We start from the raw sequence: 20,829 nt of genomic DNA on the forward strand, positions 1-20,829 counted from the left end.
TGCAGTTATGTCTGTCTGTTTCTGTCAGCATTTTTTACCATCTCCTCTATGTTTTCAGAGTATTTATAATGGCAACTATACTTCCTAGAAGTATAATAGGAAGGTTTTATTGTACAGGGAATTAAAATTCAAGCCAAATAGATCTTAAGTCTTTTATATCCATTTTCCAGATACTAAAATCTTAGAACACCAAAATGTGTCAATGTGCAAATATATCTTTTTAGTGTTTGAATTTGAGCTAATCCTTGTAAGCTCTTGTGGTTTAATTGCTAGTGCTGGGGTATAAGCAGTAAAACTATGTGTTTTCTTGAGTCTGAAGCAGTAAGAGCACTCCAAAGAGGCCAGCCATGTGGGACAGAAGTCCCAAAAAAGAGTCGATGCCTCATCTTATTCATTGCACAGGAGCCAGGTTTGGGGCAGAGTTTATGGGCAGCCTCTGGAGACACTTCCATGATTTCTGTTAACCAAAATTTTAATGTTACAAATTCTGTCGGTGACAGAATGGCCTGTTGGGTCTCTGAGCAGTCCTGGAGCTGCGGGTGTCCACTGCATTTCAGTCTGTGTCAAAATACGTGACCCCAAAAGCGCTAAATTTCTGAAGCATGTCTTTGCCTCCACTGTCAGCCTTCTCTGGCTGGTACTTGTTGCAAACATTTGTGGGTTTTGTTTGCTGTATCATAGTTTAGATTATTTAAATTGGATTAGAAGATCTTCCATAAGTGGGACTGTGGTTTCTAATTTCCTGGAATGCACACGGCACTTCTTAAAACTCCCCTGAAAATACTGTTGGTTGTAGAGAGGAGAGGACTGGGCAAACACTGACCCAGGGGAATCCTTGTTGACTTCTAAAATCTTAGTCAAGGAAAATCTTCTAAAATCAGGCAAAGAAGCCCAATTTCCCAGGATCAGATTTTCCTTGGGTGGAAAGCTCTCAGGCTCCATACTTTGTCTTCCTGGCCTCCAGAAGGATTTTGAAGCCCCATACATATCTGAGGGTTTTATAACAGAAACTATCATTTGTGGTTCTGTTAGAAATCCAAACTTCGTTCTAAAGCAGCTTATATCACTGTGCCTAAGTAGCTATATTTCTCATTTTCTATTTCAAGCAATCCAGTTGTGGGGTTGGAGGGGTATGGTGTGTATTTAGGGTTTCCAGTTGACTTTTTACTTTCCACTAAGTTTCCACTAAAAGGAACATGATGCTGGAGGCTGCAAAATGAATCTCCAGAGCAACTTTGCTGGGTGTGTGGGAACACTCTGCTCTCATGAAATGCCTCCCCTCTCAGCCTTGGTACGATCCAGCCTCATGGCTTTGGGTCCCTCCTGTTCCCAACCTGTGGTCCTTCAGGGTAATCAAGGTCCCACATGCATAGTGCCTGGTTCCTCCAATTCCCAGGGGCTTTTCAAGACCCTGACACTCACAAACCAAATGCTCAGGAGTTCTTTTTTGTTGTTGTTATTGTTCAAGTACAGTTGTCTGCATTTCCCCCCCACCACTCCACTTACCTCAGCCATCCCTGCCTCCCTCCCTTAATCACACCCTCCCCCTTGGTTTTGTCCATGTGTCCTTTGTAGTTGTTTCTGAAAACCTTTCCCCCTCCCCTTCCTTATCCCCTCTCTGGAGTGCTTTTTTTAACTTTGGTATCTCAAAGAAAAATGTCAAGGCTTCAGATGAAACGGTGCCTGCTTCCTTCTCACCAGAAGCTTGTATTTTGCCAAATTGGTCAGGAAGAGGAGACTCAAACACAGTTCAGTCTTTCTAAACTTGAATTGGGAGGTTCTGTGAATGAGTCTCCCTCGTGTGGCCGGCTGGAACCCTCGATCTAGATGTCATCCTGCTGAAATTCGAGAAGGAACTTTTCTCATTCCAATAAGAGGTCTTTGTTTTGTTTTGTTTTGTTTTAAGCAATTCCTAAAGGGTTTTTTAAACTGTCAACATCAAACATATTATTGCACAGACAATGTAAGAAGCCTTTAAGTGTGCTTCAGTATGTGTCCATTCTACCCCCCAGGTTCAGTCGGAAACTGTGTACAGCACAGATACTCCACCAGGGTGGTGGAAAACATGTTGCTGCACCCTAACTGCGTATTCCCTCGCCTCTTGAAAACCCATCGATTTGTGCGAGGTTTTACTAACCTTTGCATTTGATTGTGGATTAAATACTGAATTTATTAAAAAGTGCATAATACCCTAGATTCACCTTGCAGTAACATATGTTAACCTTCTGAAAACTCAAGTGCCAAAGATAGTATTGATACTAATATTGATACTAAATATCAATGTCAATGAAGAATGAAGGTAAAATGCTTTTATATCAAGGAGGTTGAGTAAAGTTAAGCCTGACCAATATTTTTTCTGCCAAGAGCCTTACCTTTGCTACACAGAACATGCAACACAAATAAAATGGCCGGGCCACTGTACAGCTGGGTTTGATTTTTTAAATGTGTAGGAAAATAAAAATGGGCAAAAATAAGAGTGCTAATGAAATGCAATTTTTTTCTTGTTTATTAAAAAAAATCCCACAGGTATCTGTTCAGGGACACATTCTGGGGAAAATGTCAGAGAACGTATGTGTTATCATTACTGCTGTGAGTAGCCCATGCTACCCGCGCCCCCCACCCTACCTGCCCTGTGGGCTGACACAGCACTGCTCTCTCTGCCCTGCCCCAGGTTCTTCTCAGTTCTTGCCCGTGTGATGAGTTTTTCTGAGTTACTAAAAACCTTTCCAGAAACTGCCCCAGCCCCTGTGAAGGGTCCTTCTTTAAGCTCCTTGGGATTTAGGGTCTGTGCCTTGTAATTTGATGCTAAATTACGTAACAGCTCATTTGACCGCCCCCCCCCCCTTTTTTTGTGAGCATGACTATTTTCTCCCTTTACGTATAATAGGTTCCTGGTGATGAGACTGGTTTCCTGCACTTGCTTCCTGTCTTCCCAGGAACCCAGCAGGAAGCTGACCACAGAAACACATTCAGTAGGCTTGTTCTAAGTCAGCACTACCAGACGCCTAGTGTTTCTGCGAGGTGCCGCGTCCCTTCCTCCCCTCAGCTGGTCCATGGAGCACCTCCTTTGTCTCACAACGCTGCCATTCTCAGGCAGAGTTGGCGTGCCCTGAGAGCCCATGTTAATTCCTTCATCTGTGTGTACATGAATGTGTGATTGAGTGAGCAGTGGTGAGTCAGTGGCCTCCATTTCCTGCTTTGAAATTCCTTCTTCCATGAGCCACAACTCCTTGACTCTGGCATGCTCACCCCTCAGTTGAAGATAATCTTCTGACCTTCCAGACCAACTATGCAGAGCCCACCTTCCCACCAGCAGCTTTCCTGGTGCCTGCTGATTGGGCTTTCTATTTTGTATTCCTATCTGTATTTTTTTAGGTGGAAAGAGCGTCAGTGAGTTCGCTTCAGCCCTGTTTTGTTCTTTGTGCTGTGTCAGGCACTTGAAAAGCAAGAGATAAATTGTTCATTTTCCTTGAGCTTGAAGGAATGTTGGATGAACCCAAATGCAACCTCCTGGCACCACTGCTCAGAAAACATCCCTCCCCTATCCTCACACACCCTCCACTTTTTTCATGCTGGCTGCTCTGAATTCAGCTCATAGTCACCACATCCCTGCTCTGAATTCTGGCAAGTCCATGGCCAAGGGATATCCTGGCCGACCATCTTGGTGTCCACTCTTGTCCTATCCCAGTAGGCACCTTGGTATTGGCACCTTCATGAGGTACTTAGCTTTCTACAACAGAGGCTGGTTAGCATTTCAGAATTGTAAACCCAAGAGCTGAAACAGAGATAACCTTGTCCAGCCAGACATTTTGTGGTTGAGGAACCCAGGGCTCAGAAGGGTCATGTCCTTCAGTAAGTTCCCATTTCCAGTCATTTAGAAGAAGTCTCCACCCATGAGAAATAATGCAGGAGATATAAGCAGATCTCTTGAGATTAGATTGGAATGGAGACTTTGGAGCAGACTCATGAGTGCGATAACTGTAGGAGCTGCAAAAGTTTCCCGCCCTTAGTTAAGATCCTTTAGAATCAGAATAAACTGCTTGTGATGGGGAAGATCTCCATTAACAGTTCTGTATCTAACCTCATTGCAGTTTATAAACAACAAAGTATATATCATATCATATCATATTATATCATATCAAAAATGACGACTTACTCTGCTAGGCATTTTACATACTCTGGCTCATTTGTCCTCACAAGATCTTTTGGAAGGAATGCACATTTTATGACTAATGAGACAGAAGCTTGCAGGTGCTACAAACTTGCCCTGTAGTATAGCGCAAGGTGTTGGAGCCAGAATTAGAATCAAGCCTAGAATTCTTATAATTAGTTGGAAACAGATTCCAGGATGCTGGGCTGTGTGTGGAGAGAGTCTCCAGCAGACAGGTGCCAAGCACTAGGCTGGGATGTCCACATTCACAGTCACGGGCCAGCATGACACTGAGGATGCCTTGTGGTGACTGCTGAGCCTTTGCTGGTAAAAATCACATTGGGAAGTGGGGATAACCTCACACAGAACCTCATTTGTGTTCTACTCTAGTCTAGTTTCCTAATACACATTTTTCAGCTATTAGCCCATTGGATTTAAAACTGGATTCTGGGGAAAGTATATAACCCCACCTTAAAAGACATTTGGTAAAATGGAAGGAAAAGAGTTACCATGTAAGTGGATTTAGACTCTAAAATATCATAGTAATATTGGTGGTATTACTACTTTGCAAAATGTTTTCACGTATATCAGAGTCCTTCAAAGTATTTACATATATATTCTTTTATTTGATAATCAAAACAACCCACTTTATTTAAGAAACTGAGATGTAGAATAAGGAATTCAAGTCACATTTTCATTATAATCAGCAATAAAAAATTTAAATAGTTGTTGTTGTAGTAATAACAATAATGTGTACATTTACTGCCAGATTTAACTATCTAAACTACCTGAAGTGGATTTATCCCTGTCACAAATACCATACAGTGACCCTAACCAAAAATACTACCAAGAGAAAAAAATACTCAGAAAGTATCTTTTAAAACACCGATGCCAGATAAACCCAATGAAAATGCTAGAAAATGTCAGAAGACAGTTTTCCCTCGACATTAGAGTCTCATGCTGTGGGTGGTGGAGCTAACGGATGGAGGCCAGCCTGGCAGTCCTGCTCCAGGCAGCGTGGAGGTCACGACCTTGGCCGCACACCGGCTGATAGGAAAGCGTTCCGCCCCGCAGTGGTGCTTCTCCTCAAAGTCTGTTTTCTCAGATGTCAGTCTAACCACCAGATTTCTCTTGGTTAGTGCTTCCCAGTGTCCTTTTTTCCGTCTTTTTATTCAGTTTCTCATTGTCCTGATGTAGGTTTTAGGTGCGTCTCTGGTAAACAACATCCAGCTTTATGTTATTTTGTCTGTTCGAAAAATCTCTCTTTTACCTGACAAGCACCCTACATTTATGTGTATTATAATTTACTAATACAACTTTATTTGCTTCCTTTTTAACCTATGGGGCATCTTCTTTGTTTCTCCTTTTTTTTTTTTCCTTTCCTGCCTTCTCTGGGACCATTTGGGTTTATTTATTCTCCTTTATTCTCTCTAGTGACTTGGAAATTAAATATTCTACTTTCTTTTAGTGATCAACGTACAACATGTAAAAGAGCACATGACTAAGGGAGCCTGTTAACACCTCTGCTTTCTTGTTGAAGAACACAGGCACCAAACTCTCAAACTCTAAATCTCATCGTTATTTTCCATCTTTCACCTTAAAATTAAAAACTCACTGGTCACACAGAAGGTGTGATGAGAACTGAGAAAATAACCCATAAAACAAAACAGAAAGACAAAGAGTGTTGTTTACATTTTTCTAAAGTTAAACTCCTTTCGTAATTCATGTTTTATATATTCCTGTTGGTTACCAATATCCCACCATTTTTTCATGGACATCATTTCTTCTTCCAGGATTCAGTGTCTATATTCCCAAATATGGGAATCACTGCTTTTGTAGTCTGTTCATTGAGATCCTGTGCACAAAACACCCACTCACCTGTTGTATCAGGAAATTGTCTGGCCCTGACCGGTGTGTGTCAGTGGGCTGGGCATCATCTTGCAAACCAAAGGACACTGGGTCAATTCCCATCAGGGCGCACACCTGGGTTTCAGGCCAGGTCCCCGGTTGGGGATGTGCGAGAGGCAACTGATTGATGTTTTTCTTGCACATCAATGTGTCTCTCCCTCTTTTTCTCCCTCCCTTCCCTTCTTTCTAAAAATAAATAAATAAAATATTTTAAATTTTTAAGAAAATCACCTGTTCTTTTCCACAATGAATAATGACATGATAAATTTTATAACATTTTGAAAACACGAGCCCATTTTTTCCTGGACGTTAATATGCTCAGGAGAAAGCTACAGTCTAATTGTTTTCACATACTGAGTAGCTAATTAATTTGTCTCTTCTTTCTGGTTGTTTCTGTAGGATTTGTTATTTGTCCATCGTGAGCAATGGATCCCCTAGGTTGAGGTGTAGGTAGACTTCTGTTTTTCCTGTTTGGGACTGCATGTGCCACCTCACCCACAGAGCACACGCTGTGTTTGACCCACAAAATGTCTGGGCCCACAAAATGTTTGACCACATCCCCTTTGCTTCTTTCCTGGTGTTTCTGTTCTACCTTTCTCCAACTTTCATAACAAATATGTTGAACATTTTATTGTACCTTCTGTGCCTCAATGTCTCTCATATTTCTCATCTCTTTATCTTTCTGTGCTGTTTCATAGGTTACTTCTTCACAGCTATCTTATCCTCTTGAGAATAAATCTTGAGTATAACTCTTGGGTTTTTAAACTGATAAGAACAGATACTACACTTGATCTTAGCCAAAAGGCCAAGAAGCGATACCTCTCTTGGGTTTTTAATTTCAATAACTACATTTTAATCTCCAGAGAGTCTATGTGACTCGTTTTTAAAGCTCATCTGTTATTTTCTTTTAACTGCCCATTTATTATGGACACTAACTCATCTTTTTTTAAAATTTGATCTTATTTTATAGGCTATTTCAACTTGATATAATATCAACATATCTTGTGCTATTTCTACTACCTATTATGTCTATTGAGTCTTCCTTATAAGGTCCATTGTCTTAGGTAGTTTGTAGTTTTGTCTTTTTTTTATTATGAGGCCATGTTCAGTGGGGATGCTTCCCCACAGCTGGGACATACCCTGCACCCTGTGATGGAAAGTATCATTTATAAACAGGGTTGTTCTTCCTTCTGCCAGAGCCCCAAGGACTTGCTCTGGTGTTTGAACTGATTAGTAATCCCGCAACTTGAAATTCGCATTATGAAGCAGATCATGTAATTTCAAACCCAACACCCACATTTAGAGTTTGAATTTATCGTTTGAAGTTTGTTGGTACTTCCCCTGAGCTAGTGTGTGGCATTTTTCTAATCTCTTTTACATGGAGAAAACAGCCTTTTGAGGCTTCTGGTTTTATTCCAGAGTCTCAGTTCCAGCTGCCCACCCTCTTGTAGACTCAAGGTAACATCTTCTTCCCCCGTGGGCATCAAAGTCCCTTCCCCAGTTGTGTAGCTTGTATTCAGTCTTAGGACACTCCTGGGTCAAGCACACAGCTTCAGTTCACCTGGCACCGAGCTTATTCTTTGTTTCTGACTTTTGGGAACTTCTTTTAGGGTTCATCTTAAGATACTGAGTGTTCTGAGTAAGCGTCTGTTGAGTTGCTACTGTCTGCCAAGCACTCTGCTGCCTGTGGGAATACAAACACTGCTATAATGTGGTCACTGTTCTCAACCAGCTCTTCCTGTGGCTAGAGACAAGCATTTCAGCAATGAAATGTGATGCAGACAGGCCATGGATGCCATGTGATGGTTGAATGACCGAGGAATGGGGCTCACCCACGGAATACCAAAGCAGCAGATCCATTTTGTAAATTATGATTGATTAAAATAAAGAGGTCTTTCTGTAGAAAATTCAAGTGCAGTTAAATAAGCAAAGCACACATAGTGTCTTTGTGATATTAAACGTTACAAGTGATTATTGCTGCCACTCAGAAATACAGTCCTTGGCCAACTAAAATGCCGAAGAAGGTGTTTCTTTAGGCAAATATTCAAAAGTGCATGTTTATATGATAAACTTCACCATATTTTTCAGATGAGATTTTAAGATGAGCTTTGTTTTTCTAGTAATAAAAGTGTGTTGCTCTGCTTCTGTGATGTTTATAACTTTTCTGAATGTTTTTATTTTATTGATACTTCACTTAATCTAAACACCTACTTATTTTCAGATACTTCACTTTATTTCTAAAATGGATCCTAATGAAATTGTAAAAGCAATCTTCTTTTATAATGATTGCATTCAATTATAAGTAATTTTGAAGTGAGAGACTACCAGTTGTGTTCCGTGCAAAATGTTAAAAAATAAAATAAGGAAAGAAGGAAGAAAAGTTTTTCTGGCGGAGGTATTTTTTTCCTGTTTCTTTTTTAATCCAAATATAGAACATCAGCATTTTATTATATTTTCATACGGAGAATTTTTTCCTGTTCTGAGTGAAGAACATTGACAGTCACCCCACACCCTTTCTGGCAAACCACGCTGCTCATTTTCCCCAGCACCATCTCCAGGCTAAGGTTTGCAGATAAATTCATGTTCCTTCTCCTCTTGCATCTCCCACCACAGTTAGTACCAGTCCCATGTTTGTCAGTGGGTGGGTGTGGCATTATCACCAGGGGCATTTCTGAAGGTCCCCAGTGAGCTCACTGTCAGTAAGAGGCAATCATAGAACGTGGGCCCCACTGAAGATCGGGAAAGGGAGGACACAGATTTGGGTAAATTTCTGCCGGTAATTAAACCCAAGATCACCTGGACTGACTAACCTGGACTCGTTTCCATACAAATAACATCTTTTAAATAATTGCAAAAATGTTCTTTGAGATATTATTCTTTATGTTTCATTAGGATGATATAAATTTTTATAAGCTTACTTTTGCATCTAGGAATTTATTTGAATCATTGACCCAAAATAGAATAAACTGAAGTTAATTGTCACATCAAGGTCCAACTTGTAATTTTTATTGAGAGCTTCAAATCGAATCAATGTCCCCATTTTTCCTTAGTCAGAGCCCTTCTATTTTAAGGTCATAGTCTTTTTTCTCCTCTTTTCACTGTTGTTGGTTTCTTCCGCTCTCCTAACGTCTTCATCTCTCTGCTCTTCCTCCCCACATGTCACCGTAGTTCAGGGTACTCGTCTATTATCTTCGATTTCTTTTTCTTTACCAGCAATGTTTACCAGTCTTCATATTTCAGCACAGTTTAGTCACTTTGCCTGAACTTAGTGGTAGGAATGAGAAACCTGGGGAAGCTGCCTGCCTCCCTCACTTTGAGAATAATGACCATTTCTCATACTTTCAAAAACACTAGAAGGGGTTACTTTGAGGCATACGTGATGACCAATCAGGACAGTGGGTTGAATCTATTGCCTCCTGAATTCATTATGCTGAACCCAGTGCAAGCCAGACCCACATGTATTTAGTGAGGTGCTCCAAGTGTTTTCTTTCTAGGGGGAAATAGGAACATGTAAGTTTTCCTGGACACCCTTCCATGTGTTCAGTAGGCACCTATGACAGTAGTTTCCTGGGCCACTGATTTGCAATATTGCCCAGCATGTTGCAGGAGCAAAAAAAAAAAAAAAATTCACGTGAGTCCTCCCACATCTGTTTCAGTAAGTCACTAAACTCTGCTCAGAATATATTCCCGTCAGATAGCTTATTTTGCAAGATTATCACCACACACTGTTCTTACACAAAGTATTTTTTTAATTTTGTAACTTTAATAAGTCTGCACAATAACTAGATAATACATTTTTGTGTTTTCTTCCCTTTTCATTATCATATCTATTGATAACTTCTGCATTCAGACCCAAAATCATCGATTTTAATAACTTTTCTTAAACAAAAACACTAATCCTAGTCAAGTAGGCTGCAAATACATACTATCTTAATGTACCGAAATCAAACAAAATGCTCTCATCTTCTTCTAATAGATGACTGTAATATTTTACTTGAATCTCTGCTTTCATTCTTTATTTTAGCTTCTCCTCCAGAGCATAGATCTGATTGGGGTCTGTGGTATTAATATTATCAGCAGCAGGGTGCATTAAATGATAATGATACAAGCACCCTCAGGTGGGTGCCTTCCAGCTCTGTGACCCTCCAAGACAATGTATATTCAGAACATTTAAGGGCATCTTATTGGATGACATATTTAATGGCACCACCCCCACCCATCCAAACCCTACTCTTGGGAGGAGGCCTAGGAGCCCAGACACAAATCTGGCTCCTCCGCTGCTGCTGTCAAGGAAAATGATCTGCAAACCCCACTGCATGCGTGTCCTGCGCCTGGATTCAGCACTTGGCAGCCCCTGGCAGCCCCTGGAGTCCAGGGCAGTTCATGTTCCCAGACAACTCTGGGAGAAATCAGAGAAGGACCTAGGAGAATTAGAGAGGATAACTAACTTGAAGAAAGTCTTACAGCTATGAGGGTTTGATGCTGGGCCACTGGGCTGGTTTTTTAAACTTATCCACCTCTCATTTTGTATTATAGAATCTCATTTAATTGTTATGTTGGTATTTAACATATTGCAGTACTTATGTTTTTAAGAATAAAGCAAACCCAAGACATCCCTCAAAATGGTTTCATTAACAGACATAATTTTTCTTTACCAGATTTTTTTTTAAATTTCCCTTTTTTTCTTTCTGCAGTGCCACTTTTTTAAAAAAGATTGTATTTGTTTATCTTTAGAGGGTAAGGGAAGGAGAGAAGGAGAGAAATATCAATGTATGGTTGCCTCTCATGAGTCACCTGCTGGGAACTGGCCTGCAACCCAGGCATGTGCCCTGACTGGGAATCGAACTGTGATCGTGTGGTTCGCAGGCCCACACTCCATCTACTGAGCTACACCAGCCAGGGCTCTCTTTACCAGATTTTTTTAAAAACATAACTTCAGGTCTATTTTAAAAGCTATAGAAGCATAATTTACATTTATCACAAAAGCTTAATTTCTCTTTACTCTGTAACAATGATGCCAACATAATACAACAAGGTTTGTAACCTGGTCGGAGCCCTCAGGGGAGGATGTTGCCTACTTGTTTAATCTTTGAACAATGTTAGTTCATCTTGTGGTTTTAAGGATCATTACGAAGCTTGACAGAATACACAAAATGACAATGGATTTTTTCCCTTTCTCTCTCTTCCTAGCAATGCAGCAAAAAGGCCTCTGCCTCTCTCCTGTGGCTTTTAAAGTCCTCGGGCATCATTGCCAACCGGCCCTGGCCGAGGATCTCCCTCACGGTCATCACCACAGCCATCATTTTAACCATGGCCGTGTTCAACATGGTGAGTCGCGGCTCCCGCCAGGCAGGGGCTTCTTTCTCCTGATGCCTGTCTTAGCGGAATTTTGAAGCCTTTTCTGTAGCTTCTTTGGCAGCACCATTCTCTGCCCTTTAAATTCAACATCCACGGCTGCAGCGGCAGCCTCTCTGAGAAAAGGGTACCTCCCCTGAGGGGGCAGGCTGCTCCCAGCGGTTTCCCTGCTCCCTGTGGCTCTCAGCTGCAGAAAGGACACTGAGCCCTGAGGGCAGAGGGCTCAGCACTGATGGTGCCAGAGGCAGAGACACCGTCAGCAGGATGATCACCGAGGGGTAACAGAGGCATCAAATCAGGGGCAGTGCAGTGGCAGAGGTGTCCTGCTGTGGAGCCCCAAAGTCCTGATAGCAAACACCAGCTCCTACCTGACCAGTGGTGTGATTTTTGGAGAGTTTTTATTAAACTTCCGCAAGTTGCCTTTTCCCTCCTCAAAAATCAAAACTGGTACTTCTCTGCCAAGGTGGCTCTCAGGGTAGATGAGCTGAGGTTCCTGCCACACTGAAGACGGCACCAGGCATTTTGTGTGGTCTCTCCAATGTTTAACCAGTGGTCTCTCTTACTGTACTGGTATTATCATGACTGGTGTATTCTTAAAAATAGGCAGGTAGGCAATCAATGCATGTTGGGTCACATCCTTATCATTATTCTGACATCACCATCATCAACCATAAAGCATGATCTTTCATTGTTGGCTGCTTCACCGGGTATTGGAACTGCAAGGTGTCATGAGGATAGTCCTTGCCCTCCAGAAGCATAACATCAGGCAAAGAAGGTAAAGTTTATGTATTAAAAGGTAACACCTAGTATTTAGAAATGAGACAGCACTCACTCTACTACAAACATATGTACTGAGCATAAATGTGTGTCTGGTACATCACTGGAAGCTCAGGACCCGAAGACAGTTCTCTGCCTTCCAGGCATCACAGTGGAATCTAGGAGATGGTAAACCCATCATTAAGTGTCTAAGGGCCATAGTCGGAGAGTGCAGAGGAGGCAAGGGGGCAAGGGGAAGGGACAGCAGGCCTGCTGGGCTGAACTGCAAAGGATGGGTAGAAGGAGTTCGGGAGATGGTGGGTGACAGATGAGAAGGAGAAGAGACATTTAACTTCTAGAACTAAAAATAGGGTAGACACTTGGATTAAAAAGTAGTCAAATATAAGGCTGAAGAAGTAGATAAGGATCTTGGATGTTTACATGCATTCAATTCCCAACATCATGCTGTATAGAGAACAGCTTCTCCTGACACACACGTGGAGATTTCGGTGAGGGGATGCCAACCAAATGCCAGACTGGCTGGGTTGCCAGCTGCAGGGTCAGGATAGGCTCTCATCTGCTTCACTCTGCCTCGAAGTCGATCTTAAGGACACTTGCAAAGTGGGTGTCTGAGAGATGCCACAGCTTGCCCTCCCCCTCCTCCTCATACTTCCTGCCCTATGAAGAGGTAGGTATACAGATTCCTCTGCATCCTTTCACATGGTCAACAAGGGGACAGGCATGCTGGCTCGCCACACCTCACCTGACCACACATCCCAACCGTCTCTGAGAGCTCCTTTGAGAAAGGACATGAGGCTGGGCCCTAGTGTGGGCCTCCCCAGACATTGGCCAATGAAAAGTGTGACCTCTGCCCCCTGCAGTCTCAAACCTCAACTCAAGAGAGAGGCTTGCCCCTGTAGGTAGTTAGAACTGCTGGTGCCTGAGGGCAGGAGTCTCAACAGTCAAGTACACACAGCCAGCAGGCTTTCCAAAAAACCTCCTGGCCTTTGGGCTTTGTTCCTATGTGGAGGTGTCTTGATGTGTCAAATTCACCTTGGGAAGTCCATTGTCCTGGGCCCCATCTTGCTCTTCTGCAAAATGAGTGGGTGATGCTATGCTATTCTCCCCTCCTCCTGGATATACATAGCACCTTAGGCTTGTCTTTCTACTGCAGGCATGATGACACCTCCCTGCAGGGGTGGAGCCCATCTTCTAGTTCTCAGGCATATCTGGACCATGACATCATTTGTTTCCAATGAGAGCTTAATCAAAACAGACGGGCAGATAGCTGGAAAATTGTGCCACATTGGAACCACAGGAACTCCCACCAGAACTACCTTGTTTTAGAGGGACTTTAAAATGCAAGGATCTGAGTAGTCAGTGAGCCCAGACCTGCAGGTTTTACGTGTGAGGACTCAAGGGAATTTTCACTGTGGCTCCGGGGCTGTCATCAGAGCACAGGGTGGGGAACCTGAAACAGGGACACAAGACTAAGACAGGGGACGTCTGTCTGCACCCGTGTTAGTAGCCATTAGGATACTTAATCTTTTTGCACAGGCAGTGTTATGGTTACTGCAAAGAGGAGGAAGAAAGACAGAGAGGCAAAGGGCAGGGAGGGATGAGGGCCTGTAGAAACCTGAGTGCGCTTCCTAAAATGCATTCCTCACGTCCCGCTTGGTAACATACAAGTGTGCATTGTCCCTGCTGCTTCGAGACCCAGGAGAGCAACCAACAAGCTCAAAACGGAGTTTGGAAAATTAAAGCTGCAGGAAACAGCTGGGTCAGAAGTAAACTGTACCATGAAGGGCCTGGGACAGAAGCACTTAAGGACCACAGGGCTCACTAGTTCGAGTTCTGAGTGATTCTTGCAGGCACACTGTGTTCCGTTGCCCTCCAAGGGGACCGTGGCTGCCACGGTCCCCTTATAATTAAATATGTTTATCCCTCAAGAGTGTGTTCACTCACCTGTGAAGGCGCAGAGCCAGTAAAACACACTTCCCCTTTGGCAGCATGTACAAGTTATGAGAACAAGACATTTAGCACGACGTCACACACTTAAGAGTAAGGTCTTTTTCCCCCTATTTTGGGGGCGTCCCAAGAAAGTGCCTTTCATATAAGGGGTGGCTACTTAACAGTTACTAAATGAAAGAATGAATGAATGAACAGTTAAGTACACAACCCTTTGAGAAAGAAACTATGTTTGTAAAATCCGGTTTTTAAAAAACCAGGATTTATCACCCAATTTTTTCATGGCAAAATCTAAGTGGGAAACAAATCTGATTTGGAAGCTAATTTTATTTCACGCAGGATAATTAGCAAGAATTGACGGGCAGTTCAGTCACTGTCTGAATGTTTCATGAGCTGAGCATTGAGGAGATGTATTTTTACAGTAACTGTGATCCCTTAAGAGAGAAGAAATACATCTTCAGTACTGGAAAGATGATGTCCAGAGCCACTTTTTTTCTCATAAAGAAATTTATTGCCAAGTGAGGTAGAGGAGTCCATGGAAGTCAAGCTAAAACTGTGGTGGGTGATGTCTGACAAAGGAAGGAGATAAGGGTTTGCTGTGCATCCGAGCAACCGTCTGTGGCAGCCCAGGCTGCGGGGCAAGGGATAAGCAAGATTACCCTTTCTGGGCCCCTGGTGGAGAGGGAGAGGAAATGAGAACCACTTAAGCAGGTGTCTGCCCCACCAGTGCAGAGAAATGATGTTTTCCTTGGTAACCGGGCCCTGAAATTAGTGGTTCTCTTCCCTCTGCTGCTCCTCTTATATTTATTTCAGAGTCATCATAAAACAGTATGAATGCTAACACTTGGTACAGAAAGGAAATAATTTCCCTTACGAGAAAGGAACTGTTGAGCTTCCTTATAATTGCTTACTAATCACAGAAGGGGGAAGGGTTTGTTCATGAGGGTGCCAGCTTTGGTCACATCTGAGGATTCAGAGAATGTCCTCTTGAGTTAAGACTACATGAGTAAGACACAGGGTCCTGTGTCCCCAGCCATTCTGAAAGGTTCTGTGACTACCCCTGGGCCATACATGTCACCAGGCTGCTGATGCATCGGACACTGGCTGTTCCAAACTGAGCATCAGTGAGGCACCATGCAAGGGAAGTGGGCTCCTGGTCACACAGCCACGTTCAGGGGAGAGGACACCTACATTTTAACAGCGCTTACGGAGTCAGCAGGAACAGTGTGGCCTTTAAAAATCTCAATATGCAATGATAATACAAATGACAAAATATCAGGACAGTTTTATTTAAAATTAATAAATAACTTCTTGTGAGGCTTTAACCAGACATTTTAAACACCTGATGTTGACCCGTGTGACATCGAACACCCTGATAAGAAGTGGAGGAAAAGAGTTACCCAGTTTTTTTTTAATCAAATATGGAGTTTTATCAAACTGCCAATGACCTGCGTGTTTCGTTCCATTTTAGTTTCCTGCTGACAGTTCAAAATCATGTGTGAGAAGCTCAAATCCTCTGCCATTTTATCTGACATTTTGACTGCGTCATCATGGGACTGCCCGTATCAGGCTGTGATCTCTGGTGAAAAACTTCCCAGAGAACAAAATCACTAACACAGCTTTATGAATCACACAGACAGGGAGTTGGCAATGGGTTGTCTATCTGGACTCCTAATTTCACCCAAGTGACAAGTGCAATGATGTCATCAGGCATAAAATAATATTAAATTGCACACTCATCATGTAATCTTACTTGAGTAACACGATTCTGAGATGTCTTAAATTTCCTGATAAATATAAAATTTGGAAGTAAAGGTAGAATTAGGCAGTGTTCATTAGCACTTTATTAGGACATCTTATCCGGGATGGGAATATAATTTTCCCAATTATGACAAAGTTTGTAGAAAGTTAAATTGTCTATACAGGAGTTCGCCAAAGAATTATGATTATTATAAATTCACTCTGTGGAAAAAGTTGTGGCTGTGTAACCTGGAAGTAGGGGAAGTGAGAGATGTAAGGGATGCCATGAGTTTGTTATTTTAAAATGACCAAGAGGACAGCATGGGAGAAGTAGATTCAAAATGGTAGGATGATGCCACGTAGAATGGAGAGTTTCTTGATTTGGGGCGTGAATAATAAATACTAGAGAGAGTTTGCAGAAGGGGGTTAAGGAAGCATCGTTGGATATAGTGATTGCAGTTCTCTATTGTTTTTCAAATTTAAATCATCATATTTATTATGCAGCCTCATTGCAATACAAAATTTTCACAGGACATACTTCTACTCATTGTACAACAGGAATTTATTTTCTTCTCTATAAGGTAATACAATCAAGATGTTTTTGGTAATAATTTTAAGATTCCAGGTGCTTAAGACTAGTAACATACAAACTAAAATGTCTCCTTCTCATTGTCATTTCTTGATTCTTTAGTATTTAAATCCATTTTATTTGGAATCTAGTAAACCTAAATTTGTAGCATTTTGAAACCCAATGTTTGCCAAGCTATTATGCAGTTCAATTATTGTTCTAATAATAGGTTTTTTTAAAAAAGCACATTTGCAGTTCAACCATGGGTCTGACATTTTTGACAAATTCTTCAGTAGGGAATAAAGAAATCTACTACATTGCTTTGATTTTTCAAATCAGCATTTTATTTTTATCACATGATATAATAGGTAAAATCACTGTATCTAGTACCATTTTGGAATCTAAAGAGGAAATAAAAATAGAGTAAATAAATGCCTCTGTCTGCCCAAGTAAATTAGAAATATTTGGCAAGAACTCTGCCATCAAAGGAAAAAGACAAAAGGAAGAAAGCAAACAAAAGCAACCATAGAAACTGTACAGGTAATTTTTGCTTTTTCAACCTTGATATACTGTGTATGGCGAGCCCCGTGCAGAAAATGCCGCCTAGTTCTCTGGTTGGGATGAATTTCTTCCTGTAAAGGGGAACCAGTCCCAGTGATTCTCTGGTCTGTCTTTACTAAACATCCCTCTGACCCTGAGCTGTGGGGCAGAAAGTGACTGGTCCTTTGTCACTCAAGCAGACTGTACTACAGCTTCTCTGAAAAGAGGGAGACAGTGGGAGACAGACATATAGAGAAAGGGAGATAGAGAGAGAGACAGAGCTACACAGAGAGATCAGATTTATCCTATCTTGCTAACAGGTAGACAGTGTCTTTCTAGGTGCTGATATTGGTGGCCATTGCATAAGTATTAATTATCTTCATTTTCTCAGGATTACTTTTTTTAAAAAAAATTAGGACCCTTTTCCCAACAGTGCTTAGAGCATCCATCCTCTGAATTTTAATTCCCTGTGATCCTGAGCTGCCAAGCTCTCACAAATAATAGATAAGATGTTGATACCAGTTATTGCATTTTGACCATAGAATTCTTTTTTTTTTCTTGAAATCAAAAACTCATAAAACTCTATTGACTCATTTAATGTTTGGACCAAGATGGTGAAGATACTGCAAATACATTCTGAAGGCTCTGATTTCAGGGTGGAGAGTTGAGTGTCTGTGTGCGTGGTGACAGCAACCTCAGATGTGATTCTAAACCAGCCCTTTGCCCTGGGCTTTGTACATTTTTAAGTTAATATTTAATAGAGGGGCTTGTGTGTTCTTTAACATCAGTCCTGCAGTTCTGTAACGCACTCTGAAGTGTATAGTCCTACCGTGAACAGTCATTTACTTATTCAGTAGACGTTCCCCGAGTTTCAAAAGCAGAGGAAGCTACTGGCACCTGAGGCGTAGGCGCTGGGTCGCCCGCATAGTCCTGCTCACTGTGCGGAAGGAACAGAGGCACTCATAAACTCAGCGCAACCTGCTAACCTTTTGTTCTCCTTTATTCTAATGTACTGAAACACAAATGCTTTCTTTGCAGTTTTTCCTGAGTGATTCAGAGAAGACAATTCCTCCATCTACCAACACGTCCAATACAAGTCATTCCGCCTCGAATAATCAGGCGGCGATTCTGCGTGAGCAAAACTTGTTTTTTCTTCCGGTAAGAGCATCTCATTCGTTATCATGACTTTTATTGTTTTTCACTTACTTAATGTTGTGGCCTCCACTTTCACACCTGTCCTAGACTTCAGTTTTCTTCGTTGGTGTCAAATCCTGAGCAGGCCCTGACCACTTAAAAGCTGCCAACCTTTCCTGAGAGAAGCCCCGCCTACTGGCATCTGTTAGGCGCATGTGCAAAGTCCCAGTATCTCACGGACGACTTGTGCTGTGTTCCCTTTGCTGCTACATTTTATGGCACGCATTCCAGCGTTTGACAATCGACGACATGTCACTGAATTTCTGAGTTTCTTGCTTGTAAATTTTGCTAATTGTTCCAATGAGTTAGTGTTGGTTCCCCGATCTTGTGATGGTAGGGCTGCATCTCCACTTGCTACAACACTGTCCAGTGATTATATCCTCAAATAACCCTGACTGACTTTAACCAGGGTCCAAAAGGGCCTAAATTGAAATTTTAAAACTAACACATCAGTGTTTTAAGTAAAAAGAGGTAAGTCCGTTATTTACTGCTTCATAACTTTTTCTTCCATGAAATGTTTGCGCAAAAATATGTATTTTAATACTCTCCTTTTCGTTTTAAGAATAATCATCTAAAAGTAGTAATCTATATGATAACATTTAGTTTCTGTCTTTTTTGAGGGTGTAAAATGAATATCTTGGGGGCTGAATTTGGTAATTCAATGTGTATTTTAAAAATGTCCAACCAGCTTTTTAAATGCTGTTAACAATGGTGATAAAAGAGATTTCCTTTTCTCATTCCGCTTTTGCTGGCTTGTTCAGTTGATACTTTGGTCCAGTTTTGCCATTTCAGTTTGCTGGGAAGGTCACATCTCTGTTTGCAGAAAGTAGGGTGGTCGAGCATTCTTGTGAGGCCAGGGCTTTTGCAGAGGCGAGCCAGCCAGGTTCCCCAGGAATGTCCCTGTGGGCTTGTGAAGTGAGGGTGGCATAAGCTTTGTCCCTTGTCTAAGGGGTGCTGGCCTTCATGTTAGGCATCAAAGCTCATTGAGGATCAGACACCACCTTTTCTATGTGAGTTATATGAATAGTGAAGGACAGGCCTCATAATCATTTATTGGCTGTGATCTCACTGTGCGTGATGTGGAGTCGCCCCCTTTGGGGAAAGATTTCAACTGTGTGATCTGGCTCCTCCTTGAATGGATGGCATCAGCAGACCTCATCCACAGGACAGTGGGGGGAGAGTGCTTCCAAGCTGTCCTCATGTGGCATTCACAGGGCACTTGAAGGCTAACAATTTGAAGACGCATTTTCATAGGAAAGAAAAGCATAGCTGGCAAAGCATTTTTTTCCATCAGCTTTCTCCATCCAGTATTTCTGGGTCGAACAACTCACCATGCTTGGCACCACTAAAGGTGCCAAGGTGATCATTCTGAATTTCATTTAGGTAAATCTATATGGTATCTTATTCTCAAAAGAAGGAAGTCATTAGAATCCCAAGATGGAGAAGGGTAACATTTACTCAACCTTAAAAGATCCTGAAAAAAAAAACCACAATAGTCTCTTTAAAATTGAGACCACACTTAGTCAACAGGCCACTATTCTAATAATAAGTCCTCAGGAAGAGGATTACCATGAGCTTGGCCAGGGAAACCCCACGTGCTCACCTACAGTCTGTACAGAAACTGCTTTATTAACTCGCAAGTTTACGAGTCCCAAAGGAGCTCGCAACGCCGCAGCTTCCCTTAGTATATTTTGAGGAGCAGTAGGAAAGCCATCTTGTAGATGAGAATAGAGTGCGCCTCATTCCTCTCCAACCCCGGCTTCTGCTGTACCAGGGACTAACCAGGGAGTAGGCAGCATCCCCTCGGGCTGTGGGAGGCACAGAGTGGCACAGCTTCTTAGTGGTGATTGATCATAGTCACCACACACCGTAGTCACAGACATGCTTTTTATCCTGCCGCACTGACTTTGGAAATCAGTGTTTCTGTGTCAACAATAAAGGAGAAAGTAAAGGAGAACAAGCAATCTAAAAGTTAAAGTTTTTAAAATAAATTCTATTATTTAGTTACGTCCTGCCATTACAAAAGATGTTGTAGGAAATTTTAATGATACAGAAATATACATTTATGGTAAGTTATTAGCTCAAAAGTATCATTTAAAAACAACCAAAACAATTTAATCCCAGCTTTCTAAAATAATAGTACCAAAACCAATAATAAATAGCAAAAAAAGGGCTGGAAAAATATAGGCAGGATAATTAATAGGCTTAAGTTAGATTTGGGGAATAATAGAAGATCCTTATTATTATATGTTTGCTTTGTCTGTTTTCTATTTTTTAACATCAGATGTGCAATTTGTGTAGCAGGAAAAAAAGTAAATTTAAAATACCCAGGTTGATTTTGAATGGTAAAATCAGTCATAAAGAATCTTGACCATGTAGTCACTCTGCATCCTATAAGGCATGCATCTCATTTCATCAGAAAAGACCCTGAGAGACAGATATTACTGGAATTTCCATTTTCTAGGTGAGGAAACTGAGGCCAAAGGAAACTTCAGTAAATTACCCACGGTGCCAGTGGCTGTTTCCTTGGTGTTAAAACGCAAGTTAGTTTCATTGATTAACTATACCAAAAATTCTTATAACTATATTAACTAATAGTAACTAGTATTTATGTGTTTATTTAATAAACATAAACTCGTAGGTACAGACA

General features: G+C 41.6%; 1 protein-coding gene and 1 pseudogene across 2 annotated transcripts in view; one reads left to right on the top strand and one right to left on the bottom strand.

Annotated features, from left to right (window-relative positions):
- The window catches only part of ADCY2 (adenylate cyclase 2), a 353,912-nt gene that overhangs the window by 285,563 nt on the left and 47,520 nt on the right, over positions 1-20,829 (top strand). For both annotated transcript variants that reach the window (XM_037062983.1, XM_037062984.1), the window contains exons 16-17: positions 11,249-11,386; positions 18,024-18,143. In XM_037062983.1, the coding sequence (XP_036918878.1) occupies positions 11,249-11,386; positions 18,024-18,143 (258 nt within the window). The remainder of the gene's footprint in view (positions 1-11,248; positions 11,387-18,023; positions 18,144-20,829) is intronic.
- Positions 6,753-6,875, bottom strand: LOC118998903 (uncharacterized; annotated as a pseudogene).

Source organism: Sturnira hondurensis, unplaced genomic scaffold (assembly GCF_014824575.4).
Source record: "Sturnira hondurensis isolate 20B ecotype Veracruz unplaced genomic scaffold, ASM1482457v3 Scaffold0014384, whole genome shotgun sequence".
NCBI lineage: Eukaryota > Metazoa > Chordata > Mammalia > Chiroptera > Phyllostomidae > Sturnira > Sturnira hondurensis.